The 27,862-nt window shown below is 41.7% G+C and overlaps 1 protein-coding gene across 2 annotated transcripts in view; it reads right to left on the reverse strand.

Annotated features, from left to right (window-relative positions):
• Positions 1-10,775, reverse strand: part of CAPRIN2 (caprin family member 2) — a 45,702-nt gene extending 34,927 nt beyond the window's left edge. The window contains exons 1-3 of one of the 2 annotated variants that reach the window (XM_039247679.1): positions 10,588-10,775; positions 9,218-9,483; positions 6,923-6,985 (exon numbers count right to left, since the gene is read on the reverse strand). In XM_039247679.1, coding sequence (XP_039103610.1) covers positions 6,923-6,985; positions 9,218-9,469 — 315 coding nt within the window. In that variant the 5' untranslated portion in view covers positions 9,470-9,483; positions 10,588-10,775. Of the gene's footprint in view, positions 1-5,493; positions 5,513-6,922; positions 6,986-9,217; positions 9,484-10,587 lie in introns of those variants that run through there. The other variant, XM_039247680.1, reaches the window with a different exon arrangement.
• Between the last annotated feature and the right edge of the window lie 17,087 nt (positions 10,776-27,862).

Consider the following 27,862-nt stretch of genomic DNA (forward strand, 5'->3'; position numbering starts at 1 on the left):
CCCTAGACCCTTTTCAATTATGCCTTCATAACAAATCTTACTCAATGATTCCCTTTTAAAAATCTCGAATTTCTCTCTCTCTGTTGACTCTAAAACCAATACTTAAAAAGTTCAAGTCTTGGAAGCCTGGGTGGCTCAGTTGTTAAGCATATGCCGCCTTTGGTTCAGGTCATGATCTCACAGTTCCTGAGTTCAAGTCCCACACTGGGTGAGCTCAAGCCCTGCTTCAGGTGAACACAGACCCTGCGTCAGGTAAAATACGAGCCCCAGGTGAACTCCACTTCTCTTTCTCACTCTCAGTCTCTTGTGGGATTCTCTGTCCCTCACTCACTCACACCCTCTCAAAAACATAAGTAAGTACAAGTAAATAAATAAATAAATAAATAAATAAATAAATAAATAAATAAAAGTTCAAGTCTTCTCCAACCTAAATAAGAAAAATAAAAAGTGCTTTTCTGGCAACCACCTCCTTTCAGTCTCAGACAAAATTTTAAAAATGTCTACACAGTCTCCATTTCCTCTTCAGCCCTTATCAACCTGGATTCTGTTTCCACCATTCCACCAGAATGATCCTGGCTAAAGTCAGCAATGTCAATACCGCCTTTTAAACCCATGGATCTTTTCTAATTCTCATTCTGGTTTACTTCTCTGAAGACTTCCACGTGAAGGCACCCTCTGGCTCTACAAACATGTTTTTAATAACACTAAACTTCCATTTTTCTCTCATTTCTCCAGCTTTTTATTTGCCAGTAATTTTTCCATAAACTTCTCTCACCCCGGTTTTTAGCACTTGCGAAATAAAAAGGACCTACATCACAGAGATGCTGGCCAATTCAAATCACTCAAAATGATACCAGACCCTAAAGTAACTTCACTATAAATATTTTTAGCCTTATTAATCAAACATTAAATGTCAAAGTTCCTCAGTACTCTGTCCTAGGCTTTTCTCGTTTCTATATTCTCACCCAAGATATGCTCATCTTTTCTTATGGTTTCAATTAGCAACCATGAAGTTATCTGTAGACTAAACTTCTTTGTGCTCCAGGTCTATAACTCAAATACTTATTAGATATTACCCACCCCTTAATATTTCACATTAATGTGAACATTAATATGAATTAATGTTTTAATTCACATTAAAAATCAATGGTCCTGGGGTACCTAGGTAGCTCAGTTAAGCGTCTGACTTCAGCTCAGGTCATGATTCCATGGCTCATGAGTTCAAGCCCCACATTGGACTCTGTGCTGACAGCCCTGAGCCCGGAGCCTGCTTCAGATTCTCTGTCTTCCTCTCTACCTGCCCCTCTCCCGCTCATGCTCTCACATGCTCTCTCTCAAAAATAAACATTAAAAAAAATTTTTTTAATCAATGGTTCAAAATTGAGCTTTTTATCCTCTCCTCCCAAAACCATCTTCTCCTCCAGAGTTTCCAAGCCTAATAAATGGTTCCGCCATCTATCCAAGTGTTCAAGCCAGAAACCTAGAACCCATTCTTGGCTCTTCCTTATACTACATCCCATCACCAAGCTATGTTGATTCTATCTCTTGAATCTACTTTACCCAAACTCCTTTGCTGCTACTTTAGTACCAGCAAGGTACCTATAACCTTTGATCTAGACTACAGCCAATCATTATCTAGTCTTCTTACACCCACACTTACCACCTCCAAACCATTATTCACCCTAAAAGGTGATTTTATTCATTACAAGTCTGGTTATTTTCTGCTTAAAACCTATCTGTATCATTTCTGATGACCCTAAGAAAAAACACAGTCTTTAAATGGGAAATAAAGATGTACCTGGGGCTTTCCCATTCCAACTACATCACTCCATCCATACTGGCTTTCTTTCCAGTTTCCTAGAAAGGCTCTTTGTAAAAACATTCTTTCCCTACTCAGGACTTTTACACATGCTAGCATCTTCCTAGCCTGCTCTTCTTTCTCCTTCCCCATTTTAACTTGCTAAGTCCTGCTCATTTTTTAGGTCTTAACTAAAGCACTTCTTTCTCAAGGAAGCTGTCCTCAATTCTCCAAACTAGGTTAAATTCCTCATTACAATCCATTATCACTCTGTACCTCACACCCTAACACCATTACATTTTTATTTACTTATTTCCTACCTCTCTTTCCCATCACACTATATCTGTGAGGGCAAGGATCATATTTTCCCTTACATTATAACCCTAGATTTTAAGCACAGACTCTCCCAGTGTAAGTACTTAATATATTATGGTTGGATTAATAAAACACAGTTTGCAACATAATTTTAGCCTCAAAAATGCTAAAGATTCTTGGGGTGCCTAGGTGGCTTAGTCAGTTAAGTGTCTGACTCTTGATTTTGGCTCAGGTCATGATCTCAAGTGAGATCAAGCCCCAAGTCAGGGTCTGTGCTGACAGTACTCTCTCCTGCTCTCTGGGCCCTCCCCTACTGGCATGCACATGCACATGCTCTTTCTCTCTCAAAATAAATACGGTTTTAGGGGCGCCTGGGTGGCTTAGTCGGTTAAGCGTCCGACTTTCGCTTAGGTCATGATCTCGCGGTTCGTGGGTTCGAGCCCCGCGTCGGGCTCTGTGTTGACTGCCAGCTCAGAGCCTGGAGCCTGTTTCAGTCTGTGACTCCCTCTCTCTCTGACCCTCCCCTGCTCACGCTGTCTCTCTCTCTGTCTCCTAGAAATAAATAAAAAAATAAAAAAAAATAAAAAATAAAAAAAAACAAAAAACAAAATAAATACGGTTTTAAAAAAAAAGTCTTAGGGAGTGCCTGGGTGGCTCAGTCAGTTAAGCGTCCGATTTCAGCTCAGGTCATGATCTCACAGTTTGTGAGTTTGAGCCTCGCGTCAGGCTCTGTGCTGACAGCTCAGAGCCTGGAGCCTGCTTCACATTGTGTCTCTCTCTCTTTGCCCCTCACCCACTTGTACTCTGTCTCTCTTAAAACTAAACATTAAAAAAATTTTTTTTAAGTTTTAAGAAAATATGCTAAAATTCTCAATAGAATTTTTAAACTTTTGAATAGAATCATATACTGAGATTTGTTTTAAAGAAAAGGGGGGGACTGGAGGGAGTAGGCTTGGTGGAGTGAAAAGGAAGGTCCCAAGACAAGGATATTAATTAGGAAGCCCGTGTAACATTTGAGTGGTTTGCCTTGACAAGGCCAAGTGCTGTAGGACTACAAAGCAGAAAAGATTTCATATTATTTAATGATTGTGCATTATGCATTAAATATAACATAGGGTCAGAGTTTAGCCACTAGAGATGGACACCAAATCTTAATTTTTTAAATAAAAATTTTACTGAAGCTCAAAGCTCAAACCCCTTTGCGTTTTGCTCAAGCACTCACTTGAATCACAGTTCTCCATTTTAAATCCAGATCTGAACCAAAATAAATATTAAAGTTATAAATGGGACTCTAAAAAACTTCACTAAACAATCTTCTTACTGTTTCAAAGGAAAAAAAATCTAGGTTTATGTTAGAAATCTCAATGAAATATCATTAGTCTTTAACTTAGTCTTGACAGGTTACTTTAGGTTACTATTAAAAGGATTACAATAGCCATGCAGATCATAGAAAGCTTTATTTACAATATTAAGAATATCTCTTGGGTTAAAGAAGATATACAAACTGAAATTACAAAATTTTTAACCAACAATATTGAAAATACAGTATCAAACTTATAGCTAAAGCAGTACTTGAAGGAAAATTCACAGCCTTAAATGCAAACCAATGGGAAAAAAAAGGAAACAAATTAAACACTTAATTCAAAGTTAGAAAGTGAAGCAAATAAAACAAAGGAAAGCAAAAAAAAGAGAAAAACTAAAATAAACCCAGAAGTTAACTTTAAAAAAAAACAAAACACTAGCTAACTTAATTAAAAGTAAACTGGGAAAATACAACCACACATAATTAAAAATAAACAGAAAGTGGGGCGCCTGGGTGGTTCAGTGGGTTGAGCATCCAACTCGTGATTTCAGCTCAGGTCATAATCTCAGCGTCTTACTTTGTAAGATAAGAATTGAACAGAGGAAGGACAAGGTGAAAGAAACACTGTGTCTTTTAAACAATTTCCTAATTTCTTAACTGTGTTAATTATTACCAACTTTAAAAACTAAACTTAGAACTTCTTAATTAAATACTACACTACTGATGACGGTTCTCAGAAGGATCAGATTACAGATTTTTTTTCTTCCAATTCATCTACATTTTCTAAATTTCTACCTTAAATACCTATTGCTTATATGAGGAGATGTTAGTTCCCAAAAGTAACAAACTAAGGGCACCTGTGTGGCTCAGTCAGTTAAGCATCCAACTCTTGATTTTGGCTCAGGTCATGATCTCACACTCATGTGACAGTACCCCGTATCAGGCTCTGTGCCGACAGTGCAGAGCCTGCTTGGGCTTTACTCTCTCTCTCTCTCTGGCCCTACCCTGCCTGTACTCTCTCTCTCTAAAATAAATTTTAAAGAACAAAAAAAAGTAGGGCACCTGCATGGCTCAGTCGGTTAAACATCCAACTTTAGCTCAGGTCATGATCTTGCGGTCCATGTGTTAGAACCCTGCATCGGGTTCTGTGCTGACGGCTCAGTCTGGAGCCTGTTTCAGATTCTGTGTCTCCCTCTCTCTTTACCCCTCCCCCACTCACACTTTGTCTGTCAAAAATGAATAAATGTTTTAAAAAAAAGTACAAAAAAATGTACCACAAACTTTACGCTTAATTTTACCTAAAATATAACATTCATTTTATACTTAGTAAATCCTTTCGTAATAAATATTTTACAGGTGTACTATATTCTCTCAACTATCCTAAGTACTAGGAAAACAGCAATGAACAGACAGAATCTCTACTTTAATGAAACTTACCTTTTAAGAGAAAGAGAAAAACTTTATAGTCTGTCAGAGAAGCACTACTAGTTTAAAAATTGAAGCAAGACAAAGAGCTAAGGAGTGTAGATGGAGAAATGGAGGTATAGTGTTGTCAGGACAAGCCTTACTGAGATGACCTTCAAATAAAAAGCTGAGGGAAGTGGGAAACTGAGCCATTTAGACACCTGGGGAAAAAGCATCCCAGGCAGGAGGAACAGCACAAAGTGCAAAAAGCCCCAAAGCAGAAGCGTGCCTGGGATGTTTGAGTAACAGCAAGAACAATGTAGCCAGAATGAAGTTGGAAAGGGATAAAAGAAGTGCAGGAAATGAAATAAAGATGTGAAAGGAAGTAGTGAGAATATTTTGTAGGACTGTGTAGGCCACAGTGAAGACATTCTGCCACAAGATGGGAACCAATGGAGAGTTGAACAGAGGAATGACCAACTGACTTGCATCCGAACAGGATGACTGAGGCTACCATGCTGAGAACAGGCTTGGGGACAGAGCAGAAATACAAAAACCTGTGAGGAAGCTCTCACAGTAATGTATATGAAAGATGATGTGGCTTAGACCCGGATGGCAGAGGCAGATTTGAGAAATGGCCAGTTTCCGGATTTACTTTGAAGGTAGAACTGACCTTGCTAATGGGCTAGATGTGTGGTATCAGGAAATAGATGAGAAAGTCTCCAAGGTTTTTGGCAACTCCATCCTTTTAGTTCCCCACGCCATTAACTGACATCACTAAGATTAGAGCAGGAACAGGTTTTGGGGGTGTGGAGATGCGAAATAAGCAAATGAACACAGACATCTCGAGTTCCAAGGGCTTATCTATTGGCAACATAAATTTGGCAGTAGTCAGCATTTAACTCGAGAAACAAAGTTAATACTACAGAAGCAACATGCAGTTATGAAAACAGCAATGAAATACTTAGACCACAGTTTACTGGCCAGATCTCTGAAATACATGTCCTTGACCTTTTCTAGAGAGCTACCATGAGAACCACCAACCTCCCTCCCCCTCACACCCATATTTCCCCAAAATCAAGAATACTACCATATCAGAACACTTCCTTCAAGGATATTTACACACACAAATACCATCACTTTAAAAGTTACTGAACATGCCACGACTACTTTGAGAACAAAGCTATGTTGAAATGCTGGATGCCCAGCTAAGTCCTCTCATCAGCTATGTGAGCACATCATTCTCAGAGCTCACACAATTCAAATCTGTGCCTCAGCAAAATTATATTTACTACATCACAAAAATTCTAGGTCAGTGAAGAGGAATCAACGTGGCAAGGGAAAAGATCTCAAATGGCAGTATCTATGACACACAACCAAAACTCTTAGTTGAAAAAGATGAGGATGATAGGCCTGCAGACTAGGTCAAATAACTTTTAATTCTGTCCCTTCTTAGCCAAGAGATACGATTAGACAAACGTGAAGCATTTTTTAATTTTCATATTCCAAAAACTTTCACATTTGATAAAACTTGCAGGTAACAGGTATACTACAGACAAGTTAAATGATATTTACAAGTTGCAAATACTCTTTCATACTAAGGTTAAAAAAAAAAAGAAAAAGGACAGGTATCAAGTCTGAGAGGTGACATGGCAATCTAGGATAGAAAAGTAGGGAGAAAACACAAAAGGATTAAGGAGAAGCAAAAGGAGAAAACCTAGGCAAGCTAGAATAAATACTCTTTTACATTTCAGAGCAGAAAGATGTCACATTTATATATACCAGTGAACAGTGGAAAGCTAGTCTTCCCTCCACCTCTTCAGTTCACCCTAAGAGAAGTTTAATTTAAATCCATATGTTTAGCGATAGTCTACATTTTCCCTCTTATGTAGCAACCCATACCTCCATCCATACCATCTGCTAGTGCAAAAGAAGTCTGTAAGACCTCATAAGTGAAGAAACCAAAGTCTTCTGAAAAATGCAGTGGATTCACTCTTCTTTATTGGCCTTATCAAATCTTTGCTCTCACCAAACCCATCTAGAGTTTTATTAAGAAAAAACAAAAAAACACAAGTGTGACCAAAGGATTATACACCACTCACCAACTGGTCTGGATTAAGTTGCTCTCCATTTTTCAGGCGATCCTTGTAGTCTTCCAGTTTGAGCTGCAAAAGAGAAACTTGTATCTACTGTAGTCTCATATAAAATTCTGAAAAACATAGGGGCGCCTGGGTGGCTCAGTCGGTTAAGGGTCCGACTTTGGCTCAGGTCACGATCTTGCGGTTCGTCGGTTCGAGCCACGCGTCGGACTCTGTGCTGACTGCCAACTCGGAGCCTGGAGCCTGTTTCAGTCTGTGACTCCCTCTCTCTCTGACCCTCCCCTGCTCGCTCACTCTCTCTCTCTCTCTCCCTCTCTCTCAGAAATAAATGAAGCATTTAAAAAAATAATAATAAATAAAAAATAAAAAATTCTGGAAAACATAAACTAAATACCGGACTGTTTCTTATGAACAAAATTCTTGAAGTGAGCTTTCAATCTGTAAGAATACCAGTTTACTACAAGGCAAGTAGCAACTATAAGAGAAGGTCCAGCCAGGGAAAAAAATATCACCATCAACATCAGTCTGGAATTAGAAAAATTAGGCAGTAATAAAAGTCTCTTCTCTTCACAGACTCTACTTATAATCAGACTACTTAATACACAGAGACTACTTAATCGTATGCCCCTACCCCAGTGGTGCTCAATCAGGGATAATTTTGAACCCCAGGGATCTTCTGGCAGTATATGAAGATATTCTTGGTTGTCACTACTTGGAGGATGGGAAGGAGATGGAGAGTGCTACAGGCATCTTATGAGTAGAACCCAAGGATGCTGCAATCATCCTACAATCCACAGGATAGCTCCCCATACACACACACCCTGTCTGCAACAAAGAATTATCTGGCACAAAAATGTCAATAGTGTTGAGGCTAAGAAATCCTGTTCTACCCTCATGCTTAAACTACTAGTTACCTGTTGAGTTATGTGGCGTTTGTCCAATAGCAAACTGCACGGAAGTGTAGAAATATGATATATTCCCTAGCTTTATAATAGCCTTATCTCAAAATTTTTCATATTGTTTCATATTTCAATAAATACGTGAGAAATTGCATTTATTGTCCCCAGAATAGTGACATGACCCACTACACTATTCTAAAAGCAACATTTAGGCTCCTTCCATATTGGCTTTATAGCTTTAAATTGCTTTTCCAGAAGCTTGAAACAAAAGCATTGGTACTGACCAGATAAGCATTCAAAATTAAAAAGGTACTATAGTTCAACTAGAGCGTAGAAGTATACACACATATGTAGTTCCTCCACCTGGGAAGAAGACATTAATGAGGCTACACCAATAGATCCTGCTTTGAATAGATCCTGCTTTGACCAGTTTCCCATAGTGGCAGGGAATTTGTGCTGACCCAGGCACACTCACCTTATCACACTTGTGATCAACTGCATGTATTCAAAAAACAACTGATGAAAGCTAGGGTTACAGAGAAGCTACTAGTAACTGGTCTTTCTTCCCTACCTTTGCTACCTTGGCAAGGGGGTGGAGGTGGGGGGGGGGGGGGGGGAGAGACAGAGTCAACCAGACTCTTCAAAATCTCTTCAAACTCCTCCATTAAAATCAACTTTCCAATGGTTGAACTAGATCCTGGAATAAAAATACGTTAAGTGTTCCCAGGTCCAGACAGTCAATCACTCACCTTACTATCACAAGCAAAAGAGAATCATGACACAACAAAGCAACGTGCAGCACTGTTTCACAGGCTACATGACTCAGGAAATAATGATTTGGATCTTTACATCAGCATTTACTGTAACGTGAGACTGATTATAACTTGTGTCTCTTTATAAGGCTTTCTACGATGTTCACCTACCAACCTTAAACTATCACCTAGCAACACAAAAATTAGTGCTAAAACATTTTCTGGCTCTCCTATCGCTGAAGCTTCCAATGACTGCAGCAGCTTTACTGCAATATCAACTGCTGCAGAAAGTCACAAGGAAAACAAGCTAAAAAAAAAAAATCAGGCTATTACTCATCTATGAAAAGAAACATTAATACTACACTCAAAGAATTAATCTGAGAGTTGCTGGCTCCTCAAGTATTTCAACAGCAGCACGCATAATCATTTTACTATGAAGAATATTTTTATTATGTTGAGAAATCAAACAGAAAATGCTTAATATACCCAATATTTAACCTGCTTGTATGTTTTGAGCCAGTTAAATCCCTAAGTTAGGTAAATCTTTTAGGAAAGAATACCTCTGAGCCCGAACAGAAAGCGAAAATGCCAGTTCCCAGCCCTTATTCAAGATGGTACATACACAGGATGGGAGGGGAAAAAGTTACCTTCTTTTTCTCGATGTTTCTAATTTTGTGTTTAAGGCATATGAGTCCATTATCAATATATGTCTCATATGCTTGGGAAGGAGAGGCAGCAGAACTGAGAGCAGACTGCAAAGGGCTCATGGCCCGCTGGCTTTCCCCATGCTGACTGTGGTTCACTTGGGGCTTGGCTGACTTCATATTCCCCTCTCTTCCCTCCTCTGAATGGCCTGAAGGTGACTGGTAACCAAAAGGAGATGAAGAGAGTTGCACCATTGAAACAGATGAAGCTGAAGGAAGGAAGAAAGGAAAAAAAAAGTTAAGTGTAAAAGTAAATTAAGACTATAGAGGGACATATGGAGACTTGAACTTCCCTGAAAACTCTAGACCCACTCCCTCAAAATTATCTTCCAAAGAAGTGAGCTCAAAACCCAGTGATGCTAGGTACTGTGTTTCCATCTTACTACTTTTAAGGAGATTAGTGCCAAGCACTAGCGCTTTTACATAGGCAAAATCTAACAATATGGGGGATGTTTCCAGAAACTCAACTTTCCACATAGGAAGAAGAACTACTAAATCAAGCAACGGCTTCGGAGCTCCTCTCTTCTTGTAAGGGCAATCCACATTCTGAATGATTTCTATGGTCACATGATGACACACAAAAAATAAGCTCTCCCCAATTAGGACCTTAAGGCAGCCTTTGGAACCTCTTTAAGTTACCCTCACCACTAGCCCCAAACCCAACCATAAGCAAAGCTATTTCAAAGAAAAATCCCGAACACACAATTCTTTTAGAGCCTCATTCACTAACTGAGAAGTAGCTTCTTGAACAAGACCCCTAACTTCCCTTTGATTGCTCTGGGGCCTACAGGGCAAGTCCGTCACCGCTGGACATTCGTAGCGAGGTACTTGCGAGCGCCCCGACTGATTTTCCGTTCTGTTTAGACTAACCCATAACCACTCACACCGCACCGCTGGAAAGGCTCATCCCCGCGAGCCTTAACACCGCCCTGGTCAGAGGTCCTCGCAACCCGCAACCTTCACCCCGGCGCATCCCCTTACAGAGCACCCCACAGCAAGGGCAGAACAGGCCCCGTGCACGCCAGCGCTGACCCTCAGTCCCCGCAGGGGCCCGCGCCAGAGTCGCCTCTATTGGGTGGTCACTTACGCGCCCCGAGGGCACCGACCCCCGCCCTTCCCGCAGCCTCCGGACGCCCAGGCACCAGGCTGCGGCCCCTTCTGCAGGTGCCTCTGAGGAGGCCGACCTGGAGGAAAACGCACGGGCCACCTGCCCTCGGCTGCCCCGCCCCGGGGATGCCAGGCTGCCCTTCCACCTCACCGCGGCGGGAGCCGCCCAGCCCTGCCCTCCCCACGCCGCCGCAGCTCGGCTTCACCTCCGCTGGCCGCCAAGGCCGCTGCCGCTGCCGCAGCCCGGGCCCGCCTTCGAAAGCAGGCGGGAGCCAGGAGAGCTGCGGAGGTGGACCGGCGCCACCCCGCACTTGCGTCTCCTCCTCCCGCCTCCCCCCGCTCCCCTCCCTGTCCTCGCGGGCGGCGTCTGCGGCGCCGGGCGCTCCGCCGACTCCGCCGCTCTCGCCCAGGCCCGCCCTTTCCGCTGCACGGGGCTTATATAGGCGCGCCCCGCCCCCATCCCCCCGCGCGCGCAGCCTCGGGCCGCCCGGCACCGCCTCCTTCCGGGGCCCCAGCCCCGCCGTCGCCGCCGCCGCCGCAGGTCGCCGGCCCCGGAGGGCGTTTGTTCCAGGCCGGGCTGCGGCGGGAAGTCGGTCGCGAGAGGGCGCGTTCTACCCGCGGTTGCGCAGATTGCAGGGTACCAGGTGGGCCCGGTGTGTCGCCGGAGCCAACGGGCGGTAGACCCAGCGGCCCTGCCTAACCCTGCTGATTGCATGCGGTAACTAGAGGATGTGCGACCTTGAGCAGGTGATTTCGATCTTCCGAATAGGGCGGCGCGCCCTTTGTGGAATTGCCGGTGAAATGAGCTTGAGTTTCTCTGGTCGTTTAGGTGGGCACTCTTGAAACGCTGGCGTGCTTTTGCCCGCCAGATCCCATCCTTCGTGGTAGGATGGGGAAAATCACTGTTCTTCCGAAAGGACTCAGCCTTTGAGAGCAGAATGTCCCGAATCAGCATTGCCATAAACACGGAGTGAGTGATTCCGCAGCCCTCAATGTAAGATTGTTTATTTAGGCTGTGTCATTTGTTGCTTTGAAGCAGATGGATTTGTTGGCACTCCGAGAAAAGGCTGATAAAAATCTAGGTAAGGTTGCATAAAATCAAGAGAAGAGGCTGGGAACCCATCAGTGTTTCTGAAGGAAGGCAAGGTGTTTAACAAACAAGAGAGGGGGGAAAAACACCCAGCAACGTCTGGGCCCCAACATGTGTGCAGCTATTACACGACATAGAATTGGTTTAGCTCCTGTCCCTGAGGCTCTGATACGATGTATTTAGACTGGCAAGAAAAGAATAGAGAAAACCCAGAAGTATAATCAAGGAAACAAAGGTCCAGTTTAAAAAGTGTTAGCCAAACCCACACCAAAATTATGATTTTTAACATGTCTTGATACAGTATTTTGCTACTATTATCTGTGTTCTTTTCAGTCCCTCCTGAAGTAATGTACCTTAATGTTGCATTTTAGCTTTGAATCTCTGAATCCCAGGTGTGACCTTGACGGTCAGACAAATATTACATTGTCCATTTGTTTCATTGTTTATAACTGGAGAGAACAGAAGCTGTTGAACATGAAGGGAAACAAAAAACTGGACACAGTTATAAAAAAAAAAAGTGAAGGACACACTTTTAGATCAATGAGAAGGCACAAAGTTACACCAGAGATTATGACTGGTGTAGCAACCATTGTAGCCTGAACTAATTAATACCTAAGAGTTTTATTTCAGTCATATTAATCATGAAATATTTGCCTTCTCACTGACCAGGAAAAAAACTAGCTCCTGGGTCAGATGGATCTGGCCATCGGCCCTAAATTAAATGGAATAATTTTGAATAAACCTGTTTGGATTTATTTCCCAAAATGGCTTCAGAAAGTGAACTGAAAAAGAATACAAAAACAAAAATAATTAAACTTCAAGTCCAGTAAGGTACAGTCTATAAAAGCATAACATAACATTTGTAGGAGATTGTATCTCAGTAGACAATGCTGCAGTAATGTCTTCTGAAAAAATTTAAAAAGTGATTCAGAAAAAAAAGCCTTTCCTGCTAGAGAAGATCTTTTAAGCCAATAAATCTGGCTTATTTTAGAAGGACATGCCCAGGGGCACCTGGGTGGCTCAGTCGGTTAAGTGTCTGACTCTTGATTTCAGCTCAGGTCATGATCTCATGGTTTGTGAGTTTTAGCCCCATATCAGGTTCTGTGCACTGATCATGTGGGTCTACTTGGGATTCTCTCTATGCCTCTCTCTCTATGCTCTTCCCCTTCTCTCTCTCAAACTGATAAAATTTTTCAAAAAAAAAGGACGTGCCCAAAGCACAAATTTATCATCTGTTTTCCTCTCCCCCACTCCCTGTTTTCTACAGCACCTTGATTTGTCTTGCCAGCTATGAAGCAGTATTTGTGGTAAGTCCCTCCAAGCTTAGCAAAAAAAATACCGTATTTAAAATGTGATAAAAAAAAAAAAGTGTTTCAAATCAATAGAGGAAGAACACATAGATTTATTCATTCAACAAGTATTTATCATTATATATCAGTTATATCTCAATAAGTAGGGGGTAGACAGAGGACATATTTATTGGGCATCTGCTATGTTTTGGGTGATAGAGATATAATGGTGAACAAGACAAATACAGCCCACACTCTCCTGGCACTAAGCAGGAATGCAGTAAAAGCTACAGGAATAAATAGCAAAAACAACTAAGTCAAGAAAATAGACAAAAATACTAAAGACTTATGATGGACAGTTTGATTTCTGTAAAAATAGCCAAATTTTACAACCCTTGAAAATGTAAAGGTTTTAAAGACTGTCTGGCAAATGTATGTTTCCTCCAGGGATGCTTACATTGTAGTCACTTAAAGTTAATGTAGCCTCATGTTTTTGAGACTGGAAAGATTCATTCACCAAAGGATGCTGAAGGTGCTGGCATGTGAGGGGAGATACAAGAAATGATCTTAGAAGTAATCTTAGATGTTTTGTTATAGGTGATAGAAATCTGCTTCCTAGTGGCTCTACAGGGCTTTGTAAAGTGTTAACGTGGAGGAAAAAAGGGAACCAAGAAAAATAATAAGAAGACTGAGAAAGATTCTCAAGGAACAGTTAACATAGTAAAATTGTTTCAAATATCACACATTTGGAGTGCCTGGGTGGCTCCATCGGTTGAGTGTCTGACTTACGATCTCAGTTCAGGGTCATGAATGCAAGCCCTGTGTTGGGCTCTGCGCTAGGCATGAGGCCTACTTAAAATAAGTAAAATGAAATAAATAAAATTAAATGAAAAATAAAAATTGCACCTTCACATGCTTGCAGATTCAGTAGGCGTCTTTTCAAGTATTTGAGGAGACAAACTTATAAAGGACTGGCCGATATAGACTTCAGGTAGGACAAAGAGTTGCCATAGTTTGAGGCATTTTTTGAGAGAATTCCTGCACCTTCTAAGGTGAATATTCTTGTGGGCTTTTTCTTTTTTACCCATAAAGTTATAGTACCGCATTCCCAGTGGTTTTGTTTATACTGTTTTTCTGGTATTGGAATTCATGCATGAGTAGTGCTTCACCATTAAGTCCCTTTGAAATAAAAATTCTCTGGGAGCCTGGTTGGCCCAGTCAGAGGAACACACAACAGCATGAAGCTACATTAACCTAACGTGACTAGCATAACCATCCCTAGAAGAACCATGAGTTCGAGCCTCACGCAGGGTGTAGAGATTGCTAAATAAATAAATAAATAAATAAATAAATTCTTAGGAAAGAAATGATTGGTGTAGAGTTTGTGAATGTGTGTGTGGTCAATAATATCAAGCCCATAAATATACAATTTCTGTCCAACTTCCAGATATTGTAAAGTGGTAACAGCCAAGACTTTGGAGCCACACAGAATTGGAGCTCATTCTAACATCTGCCAGGAGTGACCTAGTTGAGTGATCTTGGGCAAGTTACCCAAATTCTCTGGGCCTCCGATCCTTGAGCTGTAAGACAGAGATAATAATACTTGCTTAACAGTGTTTTTAAGGACTTTAGTTCATCTGTGAAAAAGCATATCTTGGGGCACCTGGCTGGCTCAGTTAGTGGAGCATGCAACTCTTGATCTCGGGGTTGTGGGTTCAAGCCCCATGATATAGGGATAGCTTAAAAATAAAATCTTTAGGGGCGCCTGGGTGCCTTAGTTGGTTAAGCGTCCGACTTTTGCTTGGGTCATGATCTCGTGTTTCGTGGGTTCAAGCCCCATGTCAGGCTCGAACTGACTGCCAGCTCAGAGCCTGGAGCCTGTTTCAGTCTGTGATTCCCTCTCTCTCTGACCCTCCCCTGCTCACGCTCTCTCTTTCTCTCTCTCTCCTAGAAATAAATAAAATATTTTTAAAAAGTAAATAAATAAAATCTTTAAGAAAAAGAAAAAGCATCTCTCTTGGTAAGGGACCATGAAAACATATCCTCCACTGAGATATCTTCATTTTGCTGACAGTACAGAGCCCCACATCTCCTGAGGGAGACATGACGTGGCCTGTCTGAGGAGCCTGAGGAGAACTAGAGAATTTTAGGGCTGTGAACCCCCTCCTTTATCTTAAAGATAAGGTAAGTAAAGCTTCTAGGCATTTGAGAGTTTTCTGAGAACCTAAAGAATCTAAGTCTCCTGCCTATGAGAGCAACAGTCATTCCAAGTCTTTCACCCCTTTCCCTTGCTACTTCCATAGAAAATACAGAAATTTTAGGCAATTACACTAGCATAATTGAAGCTAAAAAGAATAAATAATTCAATATTACTATGTCTTCAAAGGCATTCAATCCTGTGAATAAAACATCTTAAAACAGTCATGTCTTTTGACCCAATAGTCCTTATTTTAAGAACTTCACCTATGGAAATAATCAAGGATATAGACAAAAATTTAGTGATAAAAATGCTGATTACAGCATTTTTTTTAAGTTATTCATTTTTCTGTGTGTGAGAGAGAGCGTGGGGGAGGGGCAGACAGAGGAGAGAGAATCCCAAATAGGCTCCAAGCTGTCAGCACAGGGCCTGCTGTGGGGCTTGATCTTAAACCGTGAGATCATGACCTGAGCTGAATCAAGAGTCATAAGCTCAACTGAGTGAGTCACGCAGATGCCCCGTAAGTGATGAAAAATTGTAAACAGCAAATCAGGCATTCAGTGATAGAATATTAGCTAAACAAGTTGACTCTGATCCATGAATTATAATTCAGGCAGTACCAATAATCTTTTTTTTTAATTTAAAAAAAATTTTTTGAGAGTAAGAACAGGAGTAGGGGAGAGGCAGAGAGAGAGGGGGACAGAGAATTTGAAGCCAGCTCTGCTGACAGCAGAGAGCCCAATGTGGGACTCAAACCCATGAACCATGAGATCATGACCTGAGCTGAAGTCAGATGCTTAACCAACTGAGTCACCCACATGCCCCCAAATAATCTTTTTTTGGGAATATTCAAATAACATATTATGTGAAGTTTTATTTTTTAATGTTTTATTATTATTTTTGAGAGAGAGAGGCAGAGCATGAGTGGGAGAGAACAGAGAGAGAGGGAGACACAGAATCTGAAGCAGCTCCAGGCTTGGAGCTGTCAGCATAGAACCCAATGCTGAGCTTGAACGCACGAACCACAAGATCATGACCTGAGCTGAAGTCAGATGCTTAACCAACTGAGCCACCCAGGTGCCTCTGAAGTTTTTAAAAAGGCAGAATAATAACATGATATAAACATTATTTAGTACAATAGTGATTTTACAAAATGTTTAATTAAATATTCATAGAAAAAGCTAGAGGAGATTTCCCTCTCTTGTTTATAGCATGTATTTATTCTGTATAGCAAGTGAGATAGAAAGTTTCCCCAGACCTGAAAACTACTCTCTCTAAAGACAACCACTACTGGGGTGCCTGAGTGGCTCAGTCGGTTAAGCATCCGATTTCAGCTCAGGTCATGATCACATGATTTGTGGGTGTGAGGCCCACTTCCTTCTCTGTGCTGACAGCTAGCTCAGAGCCTGGAGGCTGCTTCAGATTCTGTATCTCCCCCTCTCTCTGACCCTTCCCTGCTCACACTGTCTCTCTCCCTCTCTCTTTCAGAAAAAAACTAAAAAAGAAAACTGTTAACAGTCAGGATCACAAGATCGTGACCTGAGCTGAAGTCGGATGCCTAACCGACTGAGACACCGAGGCACCCCCTAAATTGTAAGCTTTAAATGGGCGAATTGTATGGTGTTATAGGTTGATTTGTGTCCACACAAAGATCTGTTGAAGTCCTAACCCCTAATACCTGAGAGTGTGACTTTACGTGGAAATAAGGTCTTTGCAGATGTAATCAAGTTAAGTTAAGGTCATACTGGATGAAGTGAGCCCTAAATCCAATGATTGGTGCCCTTGTTAGAAGAGAGACATTTGAAGACACAGAGGATAAAGGGGGAAAGAAGGCCATATGAAGACAGACAGATTGAAACCCTGCAACTGCAACGCAAAGAACACCAAGGATTACCGACAGCCACCAGAACCTAGGAAGAGACTAGGAGGGATTCTTCCCCTGAACCTGTAGCGGGATCTTGGCCCTGCTGACACCATGGTTTTGGACTGTTAGACTCTGGAACTGTGAGAGAATACATTTCTGTTGATTGAAGCTACTTCGTTTGTGGGAATTGGTTATAGCAGCCCTAAAAAACTGACACATACAGTGTGTGGATTTTAGCCTAATAAAGTTGTTTGGGTTTATTTATTTATTTTTGAGAGAGAGTGCATGTGAGCGGGGGAGGGACAGAGAGAGAGAGAGAGAGAGAGAGAGAGGGAGAGAGAGAATCCTAAGCAGGCTTCACGTTGTCAGTGCAGAACCTGACGTGGGGCTCGATCCCACAAACCATGAGACGATCATGACCTGAGCCAAAATCAAGAGTCGGACGCTTAACTGACTGAGCCACTCAGGCATCCCTGTTTCATTTTTTGGTGCATGTGTGTGTATGTTTTCAGGACTCTGGTTTTAGTTTTGTCATAAGTGGAAATTTATATACTCTAATGGCAGAGAGCATTAGAAGTGTGGAAAGCAAAGCAAAGCCCTCACCATGGAGACTCCCCTGGGGAAGTGAACTGTTTCATGCATACAAACTCATAGCTGCCAGACAGTAGAATTCATTGGTTCCTGGGTCTTTTATTCTTTCTTATCTCAGGAACCCTTCTCCCACCTGGGTTTAATTCTGTCACTGGACCACAAACAAAGCAATCTTGTTGTCTCCATTTTTTTTTTTTACATCACTGATTTTCTCTGTTTATTTCAAATTCTCAAATTTCCTAGGGAGTGGTTAGACTCGAAAACAGTCTGAGATACTTTGCATTCTTCTAGGATGAAAAATTTGCCCCAAGTAAGGTCTATTATCCAAAATTAGATATTGTCTCATTTGTACCTTTGGGGTTTTAATTTACAGAGGTGACTGCATGACAACCCAGAGAGGTCAATGCCATTGAAAGAAGAACTGTGTTACTTACCATTTCCCAAGGGGAGGGTCCCTGTCACAACACACAGGGCCACATGGGATGCATCAGGTTTTGGTGAGGAGGCGGAAGCAGGAGTGAGGGGAAGGCATAAGGTCAGGTCCATAGCTGGGGCTTCTGCGGGAAAGACAAGGCAGAGTAAAGTAAATGTTTTAGGATTGGTTGGTCTGAATAATTTCAGCAGGCTTTGGGCTGCAGGTGGTGGTCTCTGGTTGCTGTGGGATGATTTAGGGCAGAGGAAATACTGGCTTACTCTGTGAGAGTGAGTATAAGAAGTGTGAGTTCCAGACAAGCTGACTTGCGGGAGATGGGTAAACAAACCCTGGCTGTGATTCACAAATGCCAAATAGACCTCCAGAATCTGAAAGCACAGAACAGATACGCCATTAATTATTACCTTCACACCAAGTCTCCCATCTACTCAGGTACACTGTCTGAGAGGTCAGCAGCTAAATAATCTTCCCTGTCATTTGGGAACCAAAGTTTCGTTCTTACTTTATTCAGTCATTACCTCTGCCCTGCATCCCACCTAACTGCCAGTGTGTCGTAACAGGTCTCATTGTGTCACTCCTCTGCCATCAGTCAGCGATCGAAACTTCAGTAGCTCCCTACTGCCCTCAAGATAAACTGTTCTTTGTAAATTATTTAAATTTTACTTTTGAATAGCTAATGCAGTGCAGCCACTCTGCAGAAGATGTCTTCCTTCGCTCTTGTCCTCACTTCCCTTTCTCCACGACACCCAGCTTCTCATGTATCTTTCTGTAGACTTTCATGCATATATGATAAGTACACACATATATTCTCCCACTACCAACTGTCTTTTTAAGCCAAATGTTTGCATACAAATACTGCTGCACCTTGGTCTTTTTTCTCCTGACAGAATATCTTTGCAGTCATTCCATATCCCTGTACAAGGAGCTTCCTCTTTCAAACCAACATAGTTTTGCATTGTTTAAATGTATCATTGCACCAGTTAAGTTAACCAGTCCTCTAGTGAAGAATCTTAAGGGCACTTCTAACCTTTTGCCATTACAAACAATGCTGTGATGAATAGTCTTATCCAAATAGCATTTTGCACATTTTTTAGTATCTGGCAGACAGAGCCTTAAAAGCAGAATTACTGAATCAGTTGTACTTCTGATAGGTGTTTCCAAATCAAATCAAACCCACCCCCAATAAAAGCAGTAACATCTAGATTCCCATCCGCAACATACAACGAATCCTGTTTATCTTCCCCCTCGTTAACATGGGTAGCATTTGCCATGTGCCCAGCTCTCATTCCAAAGACCTGTCAGTGTGATTTACAACTGTCAGCATCTGCACCCTTGTGCCCGAGGGCCCACCCTCCCCATCCCCAATTCCAGAAGGTGCTTTTTGGGACTGGGGGAAGGTCAGATGCACAGAAAATTACCCCACGGCTAATACACACAAACACACAGGGCAGCCCTCACCCATGACTTTCAGGTCCTTTGTCCCTCAAGTGGAGTAATTTTGGAGTGTATATGTTGCATTAACTCCCAGAGTTTCCCCCAGGTAGCTGGCTTAGTAACGTACCTTTCCTTAGCTGCCTTTTTCTATGTCACTTTCCTACTTGCCTTTCCGGTGTCCCTTCCCAGCTGTCCAGTTTGAAATGTCTTCCTTGGATTTTTGTTTGTTTGTTTGAAATCAAAATCAGGCAAAAGTGGGTGAGCTTACCCAAACTCCACCTCCCCAGAAGTGATTCAGCTACTTCCTGTTACTTGATGCGAATGTTCCTATATCTGTTTCATGCTCATCACAATGTGGATATTTTTCAGTCTATTGGAAACTAATCTCTTTAAAACCAGTCTGCTTTAATTGCTTTAATTAAAGCTTTAAAGCAGCTGTCTGTGCCAGAATAAACTCAGTGAATTACCTATTTTAAAATGTTTGTTTATTTATTTATTTTGAGAGAGAGAGAGCAGAGCAGGGTCAGAGAGAGAAGGAGAGACAATCACAAGCAGGCTCCATGTTGTCAGCACAGAGCCCTGACGTGGGGCTTGATCTCACAAGTTGTGAGAACATGGCCTTAGCCAAAATCAAGAGCCACCCAGGCGCCCCTTACCTATTTGAAAAATAAGAATATTTACCTTAATCTCGGGAAGAATCCTAAGAGAATGGATACTGTCTTCTGGTAGGCTGGGCAAAACAATGATTCCTGGGCCATGGGGAAGAAAGGGAAATAAATATGTTGATTTTAACAGGAAATTTTTTTGAAAGATATAGACTTTTAAAAACTTCCTTCTTTATGGGGTGCTTGGGTGGCTTAGTCGGTTAAGCGTCCGACTTTCGCTTAGGTCATGATCTCGCGGTTCGTGGGTTCAAGCCCCGTGTCGGGCTCTGTGCTGACTGCCAGCTCAGAGCCTGGAGCTTATTTCAGAGTCTGTGTCTCCCTCTCTCTCTCTGACCCTCCCCTGCTCACGCTGTCTCTCTCTCCTAGAAATAAATAAAAATATTTTAAAAAATTTAAAAAAATAAAAACTTCCTAATAGGGGGCCTCGGTAACTCAGTCGGTTAAGCATCCAACTTCACCTCAGGTCATGATCTCACCATCCATGAGTTCCAGCCCCATGTCAGGCTCTGGAGCCTGGAGCCTGCTTCAGATTCTGTGTCTCCCTCTCTGCCCCTTCCCCACTTGTGCTCTGTCTCTCTCTCAAAAATAAAATAAAATTTAAAAACATGAAAAAAATAAAAATAAAAAACTAAAAGCTTCCTAAGAGTTTTTTCAAAATGTCTAACAATTAACCAGTTAACCACACAGAAGGAGAAATGACTAAAGGAATTTCACTTAAATGTTTCTCCAGTGATGCAATTTCTTTTTTCTTTTTTAAATATATTTTTTAATGTTTATTTATTTTTTGAGAGAGAGAGAGAAAGAGAGAGCTGGGGAGGGGCAGAGAGAGAGGGAGAGAGAAATCCCAAGCAGGCTCCACCCTTTCAGCGCAGAGCCAGATGTGGGGCTAGAACTCATGAACCATAAGATCATGGCCTGAAGGTGCCTCGTTAGCGCAGTAGGTAGCGCGTCAGTCTCATAAGATCATGGCCTGAGCCGAAACCAAGAGTCAGACACTTAACCAACCAAGCCACCCAGGCGCCCTCAATAATTTCTTTTTTATAAGAAAGAGATTTACATTCAGACACAGGTAGGTAAGAGCATTAGCAAAGTGTAGGTCAGCTTGTTTCAACTTTAGTTTTATTACCTCTAAAATGGGATAAGAATTCACAAGGTTGTTTGGGGGTTAAATGAGCTGGTAGATCTACTTAACATATCGCTTGGCATGGAATAAAGACTCAATAATTGGTAGCTATTCCTCTGAAGACAGTTTCTACTCTGATGACCTTGTCTACTCTGGAAGACTAGTACGGAGTTAGAAGAACACATCCCATGACAGTTCTTGACCATGAGGACAGCCCAGGGAAAGGAAGCAGGGCACTACATAAAGCATTCATAAGACAAACCCCACATGTCAGGAGGGTGCACATCAAGAAGACAGCACGGAGTCTCTTTCCCACACTTTGCATTGCTCAGTCTGTCCAGACTTCCATAAATGTGTGGAAGGTGCATCACAAGAGCTGCTACATGTAAGAATCGACAGGTCTCTTTCCAGTACTGGAGTAGGCATATTCTCTTCTCTGAGGCTATTGCTTTTGCTATCCCCACTTACTACGAGCAATATTAATGTTACCAATACCAAAAACATCTTTTAAAGCTGCAGCATCACTGCCTCCCCTTCAAAGCAACCTGTGCTATGTCTGTCAAAAGCAAAATTTGGGGAGTGAGAGGTAGAAGATAAGAAATGGGAGTTGGTGAAGAGAAATATGTACTATATAAATGTGTACTATATATATTATATATACTATACTATGTGTAGTATAGTACACTTATAGTACACATATACTATACACATAGCATAGTACCGTACACATATAGTATACTATAGTATATATATATGGCATCTATAAGGGTGTAATGTCATAGTAGAAAAAGGCCTATCCTAAAAGCCAGACAGGCAGAGTTCTGATTCTGGGTCTTTCAACAATAGCATTTGTATACTTGGGTCAACCCAAGTATTTTGTTTGCCTGTAACAACCACACAGTAAGTCGTCAGGAAGAGCTATCAACTTTACCTCTAAGGTATATCTCCATTCTTTCCACTTCCTTCTAAAATATTCTACCACTTAAGCCAGGCTACCGTCATCTAGAATACAGCAAGAGCCTATCTGGAGTTCTTGCTTGCCTACTGGCCCCACTACGATCAACCCTAAACACTGAAGCAGAGAAATATTTAGGCATTTTTTAAAATGCCTATTTTGAAAAAGAGGTTCTACTCTCTCTAGAGTGCATGCATATGAGCGGGCTAAGGGCAGAGAGAGAGAGAGGGAGGTAAGAATCCCAAGCAGACTCAGTGCTGTCAGCACAGAGCCCCACACAGGGCTCGATCCCACAAACCATAAGACCATGACTTGAGAGGAACCAAGGGTCAGACACTTAATGGACGGAGTCACCCAGGTACCTCCTTTTTAGGCATTTCATTTATTTTTTAATTTTTTAATGTTTATTTTTGTGAGAGACAGAGAAAGAGCATGAGCAGGGGAAGGGCAGAGAGAGAGGGGGAGACACAGAATTGGAAGCAGGCTCCAAGCTGTCAGCACAGAGCCTGACGTGGGACTCGAATCCACAAACCATGAGATCATGACCTGAGCCCAAGTTGGATGCTTACCAGACTGAGCCACCCAGGCGTCCCTAGGCATTTTAAATCTGATATAATCCTCTGCTCAAAACTCTGAACAGTTTTCCACCCACTTAGAAAAAACTTCATACTTGCAGTAGCACTCATGATATTAACACGCCCCTAACCTCTCTAACCTTACTGTGGCTGCCACACACTAGGGTGGCCCCCGTGATCCCTGCCTTCTGGTATTCATGGCTTACATAATCCTCCTTGCTTGAGTGGTTGGGACCTGGACATATGTTTAACCAATAGAATACAACAAAGGTGATAGATGTCACTTCCCTGATAACATTGCATAACTTGTAAAACATCTGGCTAGGAGTCTCCCTTCCACTTGCGGGCTTTGAGAAAGCAAACACCCGTGATGGGAAGACCCACAGAGCGAGGAATTGAGGGCCATCTCCAGTGGACAGCAAGAGATGGAGGCCCTCAGTCCAACAGCCCACAAGGCACTGAATTCTTCCATAACTTCCTGAGCTTGGAAGTAAATCCTCAGATGAGCCTCGATAAGAGCTCAACCCTCAAAGATACCTTGATTATAGTTTTGCAGAAGACCCAGCTAAAGCTGTGCCTGGATACCTGATTCCTATCACCCAGCAGACTCCTTATCATGCTCTGCATCTACCTATACTGGGCCCCTTGCTGGTGTCCCTGTACATCAAGATTATTCCCTCCTCAGGGCCCTTACACTCGCCAAGACCTTTGCCTAGAAGGCTCTTAACCAAACTCTCCAGTTAGCTGACTTTTTCTTCTCATACAGGTCTTAACTCTAACGTCCACTCTCATCTATGTAATCTAAATAGCCACTCTGACATTAGCACATCATACTGTTTTAATTATGCATAGAGCTTTTTACTACCTGTAAAAATGTGTTTATTCAGTTTCCTCACACTACAAAGTGAGCTGTTTGAGATCAAAGACTGTCCATCTTGTTTCCTACTGTATGCTTAGAACCCAAAACAGTGCCTGGTACTAGAGTAACATTCAGTAAATACTTGTTATTATAAAATAAGCATTTGGGCAGTATTTAAGCTCTGTCCAGTGCTAAACTGATCTCAAGTCCATAAAGGGACACATGCAAAGACATTCATTACATCAATATTTGTGGAACAGTGAGTGGGAGATAATCTAGGTGCCCATCATTGGGAGAGTCAGTTAGTAGAATGTGATCGATGCACATGTAAAGGGCTGTGTAGCAATTAGAAGCAACGGGTCAGATGTACACTGAAACATGGCTGGACTGAAAGAGTAGTAACCACGACTAAGCTGTATAGATGCACATTTTTGGTAAACAAAAATCCATGTGCACACAAAACTACATATTTTGTAATAACAATACAGGGAAATAAAACCACATTAAATAGAAGAACACTTTGCTCTAGGAGAGGAAGGAGATGCAAGTGGCAAGTGAGGTTAAGAGAGAATAAATAAAACAAGAGAAGGAACTTGCACAGACCAATGATGATGATGGGCTAAGAACTGGGAAGTATAATTAATTCAGAATTCTGCATCTGAGAGCCAAACTGAAGGCCAAACAGAATTGTGTGATTCAGAACTCCTAGGAGACATCCTAAGGCAGCACCAGTATAAAGATAAGCAGGGCTGCGTTAAATACTAGAAGGTGACATACACTAAAATTCACACTATCGTGGATGACTCCACCTTTCCCTCCTTCTCCTTATGGACCCAGGCATCTGAATGCTTCCAACTGTTTTCTTAAATTAGTCTCCACCAGCCTTGGGTGTCCATCATGATCAGACGTAGGCTCAATGTTCTTGACACTGTGGTGCCGTGCTCTTCCCCTGGGAAGTATGTCGTGTCTGGTGATCTCTCTTTGTGTGATGCAGAGCTATTAATGAGCAATGCCAGAGTTTATGTCAAGGTCTCTTGAGTCATTTTGATTATCTGAGGCTAATTTTCTAGCATATTCTGTAGGTAGAGTTCATGGGAACAATATTCTCTGAGTCCATAAGAGTTTGTCTATAGCCTTTCTACTTGAAAATCAGCTTGATAGAATATAAATCCTTGGCTCACGTTTTCTTTTTTTAGCACATAATTTCAGACCTCTATGTTGCAGCTTATGCTTTTCTCCACCTGGAATGTCCTTCCTGCTTGTCATCTGTCAAACTCTATTGAGCCTTCCCAGACCAGTGGTGCCTCTCCACTCCTAGGAAGCCTTTCCTAGCTCCTCTGACTGAATTAAGCTCTACTTTCAATAGTGTTTTTTGTTTTGTTTAATTTTTTTAATGTTTATTTATTTTCGAGAGAGAGACAGAGTATGAGTAGGGGAAGGGCAGAGAGAAAGGGAGACACAGAATCCACTAAGCAGACTCCAGGCTCTGAGCTGTCACCACAGAGCCAGACATGGGACTCAAACCCATGAACCACGAGATCATGACCTGAGCTGAAGTTGGATGCTTAACTGACTGAGCCACCCAGGTGCCCCCCAGTAGTGTTTTTATGGAACTTTCTACATTTCTCTGTTGTACCACTTAGCACATTAATACAAAGCTCCAACATATTAAGCACGTACCGTGTGCCATGCACAGCTGAGCTATGTAGTAGACTAATTACATGTAGAGCACTGCAATTATATTTCTCTTCTTATACACATGTGTGTGCTAGCTTTGGAATTAAAATTGCCTCATGGTTTTGTTTGCCTAGATTTCACACACACACAAATATTTTTGAGTTTTACTTTTTCTTCGAGGACTTCATTAATTTTCAGTCACGATACCATCCCTAAGCTCTCACTCAGTTGTCTCTATGTCAATAAATGCCGAGATCTCCCTCTCAGAAATTTCCAGGTGCCTCCTGCGTGAAATGTTGGCTCCCTGGTGCTGCTATCTGAGATTTACCTTTACCATCATCTGGGGGTTCCCTTTGCCTCTTTTGTGCGCATGTGTGCGTGTGTGTGATGAATTTTCTATTTTCTGGATCTTATATTATCCCTTTTCTTGATTTCCTTTCCTGAACTTTTTGAAAAAGGGAACATGAAAGGTGAACTATTAGAGATGAAAACTTTATCAATTATATATCCTTTATGTGATTGATAAAGCACCTACTTTATAATTCCAGGTTGATAATATTTTTCAGTCAGAATATTGAAGACATTTCTATTGTCTTCTGGCTTTCAGTGTTACTATTGAACAGTCAATGCTATTATTATTTTGAATCCTTTATATTTGATTTTTTTCAACCTAGAAGATTTTTATTTAGTTTTTTTTATTATTTATTTTGAGAGACAGAGAGAGCAAGAGAGAGTCATGAGCAGGGGAAAGGCAGAGAGAGAGAGAGAGAGAGAGAGAGAGAGAGAGAGAGAATCCCAAGCAGGCTCCACACTGTCAGCACAGAGCCCAATGCAGGGCTTGAACTCACAAACCGTGAGATAACGTCCTGAACCAAAATCAAGAATCAGATGCTTTAACGACTGGGCCACCCAGGTGCCCCAACCTAGAAGCTTTGATAATCATCTTTTTATCCAAGGGTTCTAAAATTTCAAGATGAGGTGCCTTGGTGAACTCAGTGGGCCCTATCAATTTTTTAAAATAATTTCTCTAAGGAGAGCCTGTCTGGCTCAGTCAGAACAGTGTGTGACTTTTGATCTCAAGGTCATGATTTGAGCCACTGCGCTGGGTATAGAGATTATTTAAAATAAATTTTAAAAAGATTTTAATGTTTTATTTATTTCTGAGAGAGAGAGAGAGAAAGACAGCGTGAGAGCCTGACACGGGGCTCAAACCCACAAACCATGAGATCATGACCTGAACCAAAGTCAGATGCTTAACTGACTGAGCCACCCAGGTGCCCCAAATTTTTAAAAATAATAAAATAAAATAATTTCTCCAATAACTTCTTCTTTCCATCTATCTTATATATCTAGTCTTTTATTTGTTTATTTCTCTCCTCCTCTCTCCCATTATTCAGGTATTGTATCTCCTAGGTTGATTTTCTAGTTATATTTGCTTTCCTATTTTTCATCATTTTCTCTTTTTGTTCTACTTTTTGAGAGATTTCTTCACCTTTAATTTACAACTCTACTTTTTAAAAAACTTTTCAGTTACTTTTATATTTTTCAAAGTGAAATTATGGAAAGAAAACAAATACCAGCTCCTAGTTGTGTTCGACACATGGGAAAGGTACTAAATATAAAGCTTTTTATTTTTTTTAATTTTTTTAATGTTTTATTTATTTCTGAGAGAGGAGAGACAGCGTGAACAGGGGAGGGTCAGAGAGAGAGGGAGACACAGAATCGAAAATAGGCCCCAGGCTCTGAGCTGTCAGCACAGAGCCCGAGGCGGGGCTCGAACCCACAAACCATGAGATCATGACCTGAGCCGAGGTCGGACGCTTAACCGACTGAGCCACCCAGATGCCCCAATATATAGCTTTTTAAAATGAATGGGATTCAACCCCCAACCTGCCACTCTGCATGCCTTGTAGCCATGCTTCATAAAATTCAGGAAATCAAGGACTTTCTGCTCATAGCCAGATGGAAGGACACCAAATCTGTCAAGGTCAAAAAAAATAAGGGAAATATGGGGGCGCCTGGATGGCTCAGTCAGTTAAGCGTCCGACTTCGGCTCAGGTCGTGATCTCAGGGTTCGTGGGTTCGAGCCCTGCGTCGGGCTCTGTGCTGACACCTCAGAGCCTGGAGCCTGTCTTCGGATTCTGTGTCTCCCTTTCTCTCTCTGACCCTCCCCTGCTCATGCTGTCTCTCTCTCTCTCCCTCAAAAATAAATAAAATATTTAAAAAAATAAATAAGGAAAATATGAAGTTTAAAGTTTGGTACAACAGACACTTTTATACCTTGTTCATCACAAAGAGAAGACAGGGAAACTGAACCAATCCCTGACCAGGTTTAGTAATGAATGAGCTGAAATCCACACTGATTGGAACTATATTAAAAATTTTTTAATTCTTTAAAAAAAGAAAAAGTAAAACAGGAGACAGCAGGCTCCATCAATTTCCCATTGCTCTCTTTTCCTTAGAAATAATTACTCATTATTTAGTTTTAAAAGTACTTTTAAGGGGAGCCTGGGTGGCTCATTCAGTTGACTCTTGATTTCAGTTCAGGTCACGACCTCATGGTTTGTGGCATCAAACTCCAAGTCAGGTTCTTTGCTGACAGCCTGCAGCCTGCTTAGGATTTGCTCTCTCTCTCTCTCTCTCTTTCTCTCTCTCTCTCCTTCTCTCTCTCTCTCTGCCCTTTCCCCCTCCCCCACTCAAGTACCCACGCAGGCACGCGCACACGCTTT

This window comes from Hyaena hyaena, unplaced genomic scaffold (assembly GCF_003009895.1).
Source record: "Hyaena hyaena isolate Hyena2069 unplaced genomic scaffold, ASM300989v1 scaffold_303, whole genome shotgun sequence".
Classification (NCBI taxonomy): Eukaryota; Metazoa; Chordata; class Mammalia; order Carnivora; family Hyaenidae; genus Hyaena; species Hyaena hyaena.